The sequence below is a fragment of the Vombatus ursinus genome, unplaced genomic scaffold (assembly GCF_900497805.2).
Source record: "Vombatus ursinus unplaced genomic scaffold, bare-nosed wombat genome assembly UNPS02015184.1, whole genome shotgun sequence".
NCBI classification, from domain to species: domain Eukaryota; kingdom Metazoa; phylum Chordata; class Mammalia; order Diprotodontia; family Vombatidae; genus Vombatus; species Vombatus ursinus.
The window spans coordinates 430,470-438,942 of NW_020954962.1; the positions used below are offsets into that span (position 1 = coordinate 430,470).

General features: G+C 35.8%; 1 protein-coding gene across 1 annotated transcript; it reads left to right on the forward strand.

Moving 5' to 3' along the window:
* Window positions 1-2,444: 2,444 nt before the first annotated feature.
* LOC114031591 (olfactory receptor 1020-like) lies at window positions 2,445-3,380 on the forward strand. Its single transcript, XM_027846723.1, has one exon. It carries the CDS (start codon window positions 2,445-2,447, stop codon window positions 3,378-3,380), a length of 936 nt encoding a protein of 311 aa, XP_027702524.1.
* Window positions 3,381-8,473: the final 5,093 nt, after the last annotated feature.

Genomic DNA, 8,473 nt, shown 5'->3' on the forward strand with positions numbered 1-8,473 from the left:
TTAGGTAGTCTATAATGATAATGATCAGGATGATGATGATTTGAAAAGCCTAAAGTATTCTATCAAGCATACAAAAAATAAGCCTTGACTTTCCAGACCTCAATAATATATAATTTCATCTGGCCACAACAAAGTTAATAACTAGGAAGGGAGTAAAGAAAGTTTTTGAATAAAGTCAAAGTGAATACATTGAATCTCATGAGTGTTATACATATGTACCTTAAATCCTTCATTATGAATCCATTTACTCTTGTTTTAACCAGAACTCTGAGAAATTTGGTAATCTGGTTATCAAACTCTGAACAAATTACAATATTTAGAGAGGGGTAGTCATAGGCAGATCAAGTGAAAATTGTGATTGGTGACCTGTGACGACCAACGAGAGACAGAAAAGTTATAAGAAGCAAACACAGATTCAAAAATCATAGTGACAACAAGCATTTGTTAAGGTCTCATTATGGGCCAGGTAATATGCTAAGCAATGGAAGTACAAAGAAAGGGAGGGAGAAATGTCAGGCAGAAAAAAGATCTAGGGGACAAAGGACTCTGAAGGAGCATCTAGTCTAATGGCAGAGACACAATTGAAACAACCATGTACAAACAAAATATCCACAGGATAAATGTGTATAATCTCAGAGAGAAGGAATTATCATTAAAGGAGAATAAAAAAGATTTCTTGCAGAAGGTGAAATTTAAACTGACTTGATGGCAGCTAGGGAAGGCAGGAGATGAAAATGAAAAGAAAGAAAATCACAGACACTGGGCAAAACAAATACAGATGCAAAGATTCTGAAGTTGGAGTGTCTTATGTGAGAAATAACAAAAAGACCAGTGACCCTGGATCACAAAGAGTGCAGAAGGCAATAAGGTGCAAGAAGACTGGAGATGAAGGAAGGTCTGGGTTATGAAAGGCTTTAAACACCAAACAGAGCATTTTATATCTGATCCTGGATGTAATATTAAAAGGAAAAAGCCACTGGAATGTTTTGAATTGGATTAGGGAGGGTGATGTGGTTAAATACGTCATTTAGGGAGATCAGTTTGGCAGCTAAGTAGATGACAGTTTGGAGTGGGGAGAGACTTGAACCAAGGAGATCAAGCAGCAGGTTATTGCAGAAGTCCAAAAATAAGAATATGAAGGAAGTGCCATTCCAAAATGACCACTGACGCCTGTGACAACCATAACCATGCACATAGGACCTTGACTCACTGAACTTCTGATTACTCATGCAAAAAATGAAAAGACTGGACTAAATGGCTAAGATCACTCTTAAATCTAAAATGACTACAAAGGCCAAATCTTTTCATTTCACTTTTATGACATTCCTCATATAATTCCCTTCTCTCTACTCACAGTCACCATCTTAGTGTAGGCCTTCAACATGTCATGGATGGACCATTGCAATATCCTTCTAATCGGACCCAGAACTTAGTCTCTCCCTACTCCAATCAATATTCTGCTCAACTGGGAAGGTGATTTGGCTAAAATATAGATCTGTCCATGTCAGTATCTGCCTCTTCTTCCCTCAATAAAATCTAGTGACTCCTTATTACCTAAAGGATCAGATATAAAGTCCTTTTTTGGAATTTAAAACACTTCATAACCTGGCTTTTTCCTACATTTCTCTTATCTTTATACCTTACATACTCGATGATCCATCAGCACAGTGCTAATTTTATTCCCTTGAGAAGAGCATACCAAATCATACCTCTATGCCCTTTCTGTGCTTGAATATTTCCTTCCTCACCTTTTCCTCCTAGAATCCATGATTCTTCATAATTTATTTCAGAAGTTATCTTCTGAAAGGGGAAGTTCCCCAGCGGCTTAATTCTTCCCTCTTAAGGTTCTTTTCACAAACTCCATATCCATTCTGTATATATGCATTTATTTATATGTTGTCTCCCCCAATATGTTGTAAAGTTGTGGAAGGCAGGAAGATGTTCATTTGTGTCTTTGTATCTCCTGCATAGATAATAATGATGGAGGGTGACTAAGTAGGTTACTCTTTGCTCTTCACAGTATGATGCAGTTCTAAACCTTCCTAAATATGATGGGATATAAGAATTATGGCTAAATCCTATTTTGGAATGGCTGGTTTAAGGACAACCAGATGAATCCAGACCCACATTTTCCTTTCCCTGCTCAGTTTCACTACCAAGTACTCCATGTCAGTGTTCTCAAACTCAAAAAGAAATGGGATGGGTCACTAAAAAGTCCATAAGGATCCCTATGGGCAGCCCATTAACTTAGAGAACTGTACATTTATGTTGTATTGTATTTTTATTTATTTTGTTAAATATTTCCCAATTACATTTTAATCTGATTCTGATAACCTTGGGGAATGTTGTACCCCTGGAGCTGTGTGTTTGATATCTCTGTTCTGTACTATTAACATAACCATCCTTATTCTTACACAGACCAGAGATCAAAGATGACTACAGAGATGGACAAAGAGAATAGTAGCACAGAGACCAACTTCTTTCTCCTGGGCTTTAGAGATCACCCAGAGCTTCAAGTTTTCCTATTTTTAGTATTCTTTTTCATCTATACCATGACCTTGTTGGGAAACGTTGGAATGATTACATTGATCACAACCAGTTCACATCTACACACCCCTATGTACTTTTTCCTCAGTGTTTTGTCATTTATAGATGCTTGTTACTCTTCAGTCATTGCTCCAAAATTGCTGGTGGACTTGTTTTCAGATAGGAAAGCTATTTCTTATAATGGATGTGCAACACAATTATATTTCTTTTGTTCTTTGGTGGACACAGAATCTTTTCTCTTGGCTGCTATGGCTTATGACCAGTATGTAGCAATCTGTAACCCACTGCTCTATACAGTAGTAATGTCCAAGAGAGTTTGCTGCCAGCTGGTATTTGGAGCCTTTTTGGGTGGAACCGTGAGCTCCATTATTCACACCACAAACACATTCCAGCTGTCTTTTTGTTCTAATGAAATTAACCATTTCTTTTGTGATATCTCACCTCTATTCTCCCTGTCTTGTTTTGACACTTATATTCATGATATTGTTCTAGTAGTCTTTGCAAGTCTTGTTGAAGCCATCTGTCTTTTAACTGTCCTCCTCTCTTATGCATACATCATAGTCACTATCCTTAAGACTGGTTCTGCTGAAGGGAGAAAGAAAGGATTTTCTACTTGTGCCTCCCATCTGATTGTAGTTACCATCTACCATGGGACTCTGATCTTCATTTATTTACGTCCAAGCACAGATCATTCTCTAGATATTGACAAAGTGACCTCAGTCTTCTATACACTTATTATCCCCATGTTGAATCCACTCATCTACAGCCTGAGGAACAAAGATGTTAAGAGTGCATTAAGAAAGATAATCCACCAAAGAGTACTTTCTCAGTGAGTTATCTTGAAGGAGAACATTTGGCATATTATGGATTAGTCAGCAGAAATTTGAGCCCTGGCTTCATTTTAGCTACTAGTGGACTACTGGAGCAATGATACACCTCTTTCCTTCTTTCTTCCTTCCTTCCTTTCTCTCTTTTGTTCTTTCTTTCTTTTTTTTCAAACTGTCATTACTGGGCTGTGTTCACATGCAACAAAGATGCATCCCAAAATCAGAAAAGGCAAAAACTATTCCCTTTCATTGTTATTACCTCTGTGCAAATGCAATAGTGCTTAAGAGATAAATCTTCTTGACCTCAGGATCTGGATTTTGTACGTGTGTCTATTCCAAATCATCAAATGCATTTATGAAAAGTATAATCTAAAATCACTTAGAAAAGGGACTCCTTGGTTTTGATCTTCTATTACTCAAATCTCCAGCAATAGTTCTTAACATATAATTGACATGTAATAGATTTGGGATTCCTTGCATTGTGCTGAATTGAATTAAATTGTTTGGATTGACTATTCCGATTCATTATTGTTTATTTTTTTCCTTTTAAAACCATCTTTGTCCTATTTGTTTTCATTCTTAAAAACTGGCTAAGCTATGCCAGCAATACAACTTTTTTTGCCCCCAAATAATGGGTTTGAAGGAGTTTTCTTTGTTTCCAATTGGTCTTCATCCAAATATTTGGATAAAACATTTTTCACTCTCCCTGTTAAAATAATATTCATTCAGTCACTCAGTGGCCAACTCATATGTTATCAAGTCCTCAGTTTTCAATACATTCATCAACAACTCAATGCTTCATCACCTAATCTGTCTTCATCTACATGCCCAGAGGACAGAAAATCCTTAGGAAAAATAAGAAAATAATCATATTCATATTTTTAGCATTTATTTTTTTTCTAAATTGAAACCAAAGTCTTTGTCACTATTATAGTTCAACATCTAAAACTAATATGATTTTATCATTGGACATTACATTAGAAGAAGAGGCATTACCATCTGCTTTGCCACTGCACCCTGAGGACTATGAAACCTTTCCATCTGACTTGTAACAGATACTTTCATTATGTACTGTCTTGCCCTTTAGGATGTGAGCTCTTTGAGAGCAGGGACTTTTACTTTTCTATTTATGTTTACAGTGTTTAGCAGAGTTCTTTGAATGCTTGTGATGCTTAATAAATGCTTCATTCATTCACTTATTCGTGAGGACTCTAAATTCCCCAAACTATTAGTTCTCTTTTCTTTCTGATTTTTTTGGCATTTTTTTAAGTATTGTCTATTTACATAGGATAATAGCATTAAAAAGTCATAGATTTGTTGTTGAAAGGAAGCCTAAGGATTATTTTACCTATTTTCTTCATTTTCTACATAGATAAAGGACCAGAAAGATTAATTGACTTTCCCAGGGTATGTGGTAGAACCATGATTTGAGTACCAAATCCAGCATATGTCTCATTGAATCCCTCCAATACCACCTCCATTAAGATTAAAATCAATCCTTAAGGAGGACAGGAACTGCTCCTTTTTAGTCCATCTATCCCATGAATTTGGCAAAGTATCATACATGTAGGAAAATAATGAGGTTGTATCTAATTGAATGGGATAATATAGGATATAATTGAAGGGAGGCTTATATGTCCATGTCAAAATGACTGCAAATGGTAGCATTGCTAAAGGAGGGAGGGCTTCTACTTCTATCCATCTTTTTATGCCAGTCTTTCTACAATCTATTTTTATGAAAATACTATAATTGTAATTAAAAATGAATAACGTTTCATAAGTGAGCCTGAATATTTCTGCAGTGGAGAAAAGAGCAGGCTGGACCCAGGCATACCTCACAGAGCACCAGTCATACCCCACTCAAAAGAAAATGATCAGCCTAAATGGGATCACAATTTGAGCTCCTAGATGACACCCCCAATTCAATTCTCTTTCCTGCCACACCCAATGCAGGGTTTTGGGTTCTTTTTATGAAATTCTTTGACATTTTTGACATTTTTTTTATGTCAGACACTACAGTGGACATATAAGCCTCCCTTCAATTATCTCCACAGACCAAAAAAAAAAAAAAGATGACCTGGGAACACTAAAGCCCATGTAAGATTGGTGGAAGCTAACCTTTGATGGACAAAATTGTCATCAGATCTAACCCAATCTAAGTTGTTTCTGGTGAGATTTACTAAGGAAACACACTTGGGTTCACTGAGTACTTCTTAAAAAGATAAGATAAAAAATAAAACTGTCCTATTTGTACCAGGGAAGGTAATACTTTGGTTATACTTGATTACTTTACCAAAGTTAAGGGTATTATAGTGGTAGAGGTATACTAAAGGAAACAGAACCAATCTGGGACTTTGAATACTACTGTACCCCCGGGAGATATTGATCTAAAGTGAAATATAATCATTTCCTGGGGAGGTGGGGAATGGTCATAGATTTGGCCCAATTAATATCTTCCTTTAGGGTCATATAAATTGCACTGCACTCAACCTACAACTGAAAACATCTTTTCAAAGATGAGGCATAAATAGATCATGGTTGAAAGTCTTGGGTTCAGATCTTCAATATTTTGTTAACTTGCTAGCTATTGAATCATTGGCAAGTTATGCCATCTCTCATGTTAGTTTCCTCATCTATACAAGGAGAAAATGGGACTAGTAAACCCTGGAATACCTTGTAGTTTCTAAAATAAGATACCATGAAATGAAACTGGGTACAGCTAGGTGACTCAGTGAGTAGAGCACTGTGCCTAGAGTCAGTAAGACTCATTTCCCTGAGTTCAAATCTGGACTCAGTCACGTACTAATTGCGTGACCCTAGACAAATCACTCAACTGTGTTTGCCTCAGTTCCTCAATGAGTAGGAGAAGGAAATGATGAACCACTGCTGTATCTTCACCAAGAAAACCCCATATGGGGTCACAAAGAGTTAGAAACAACTGAAAAATGACCTAGCCAATCATGAAATGAAAGAGGGATGAAGGGACACACATGACCAATTGTTTCTGTTGGAATAAATAGAAACCTTTAGTAATGTCAAATTTACTTGGCTGTCACATTTCTATTCCCCCTAATTTCCAGTACCAAGTGCTAAACATCATGGACATAGCCATCTTAATTTTTTCACGGTACCTGATAAAAAAATAGCAGCAATCTGAAATCAACAGCAGCAGCAGCAACACTAATAACAATAATAATTTTATTTAGTAGTTAAGGTTTACAGAAAATTCTCATGTGCTATATCATTTGATCCATAAAATGTCTATTGGAAATAATTTATTTTTCCAATTACATGTAAAAACAAACATTTGTTGTTTTTTTTTTTAATTGGGTTCCAAATTCTCTCCTTCTGCAATCATGTTAGAGAAAAGGAATCTTGGAAATACTGTTCTCCGGTAAAAATCTGCTCTTTTTAAAATTCATAATGTACTTTCCGATGTATCTTATTTTAATTTTGTCACCTATTGTTTTTACTTCTGATAACTCTTTCCCAGTTTGCTAATTCTTCTGAGGAGAGTGGGGAAGCAATAAGTGCCCATCTTTCTGGAAAATGTATGTCTTTGGGAAGATGGATGTTTTTTGTTTCATTGTTTGCCTTATGCTTTACTTTTTTATTTCATTTTAAGTTATGGATAAAGTTAAATGACCAAAAATTATTTTACTGAATTAAAAAAATTTGGAAAAACAAAAAAGTCAAGAATATCAGAGGAAACTACGTAAAAAGGTGTAAAGGAAGGAGGTTTAGCAGTACCAGATCTTAAAACTATATCATAATGCTTTATATTTTAATCATTTTAATTGTGATAAATTGTCTTGTAATCCTTCTTGTATAATTTTGACTTTGGTATTTTTTTTTCCCATTATTCTTTCCTTTCTAGTCAGCTCCTCTCAGAGAATAGAGATTGGACAATTCAGAATATAATTTCCTTGTTTCTTGGGGATTTTTGGCACAAGTAGCATATTGGATTCTTTTTACCTGGTTACTTTAGGCTATAAATGCTATATTCCTGAATACTCTTACCCTGTTGTGTAAATCTAGCTTCTCTTCTTGTTTAGTTTTACTATTTTTAACTCCCCCATTTACTCTTTCCAGGAAAACTGGAAAAAAAACACTCGGTGCTATTACCAAATTACACAGTAAAGTAGAGCAAACTTTATATTATTTGAAAATTATTGGACCTCATGTGCATTGGATATGTCAGCAAATATACCAAAAAGGACCTAACTCATGGAAAGCTATTGTTGTCACAGGGAATGATACTCTCTTTCAACCATGATCTATTTATGCCTCATCTTTGAAAAGATGTTTTTCAGTTGTAGGTTGAGTGCAGTGCAATTTATATGACCCTAAAGGAAGATACTAAATGGGGCCAAACCTATGACCATTCCCCACCTCCCCAGGAAATGATTATATTTCACTTTAGATCAATATCTCCTGGGGGTATAACAGTATTCAAAGTCCCAGATTGGTTCTGTTTCCTTTAGTACACCTCTACCACTATAATACCCTTAACTTTGGTAAAGTAATCAAGTATAACCAAAGTATTACCTTCCCTGGTATAAATAGGACAGTTTTATTTTTTATCTTATCTTTTTAAGAAGTACTCAGTGAACCCAAGTGTGTTTCCTTAGTAAATCTCACCAGAAACAACTTAGATTGGGTTAGATCTGATGACAATTTTGTCCATCAAAGGTTAGCTTCCACTAATCTCACATGGGCTTTAGTGTTCTCAGGTCATTTTTTTTTTAGTCTGTGGAGATAAGGCTTATATCTCTCTCCCCCTAAACTGGGTTGGAGCATGGTGGATTGCTTATTTGGTTCCACCAGTCTCAGTCTTTAACTATACTATAGGACTAGAGAGGAGAAGTGCTATTAGAAATCTGAGTGCATGGTAGCATAGTTGGGAAAAAAGAGGAATATTAGTGAATAACCTCATGAAAGAAAATGGGCTAGTGATAAAGATTCTCTAGTCCCTATTCCCATTCATTGAAGTGTCTGTGTTAGAACATACCACTTAAAATTTATCACTTGAAATTGAGTAGCTTGCCCAAGTGACTAGTGAACCCATGCCCTCTTTCCAAAGTGAAGTTGATTCTTTA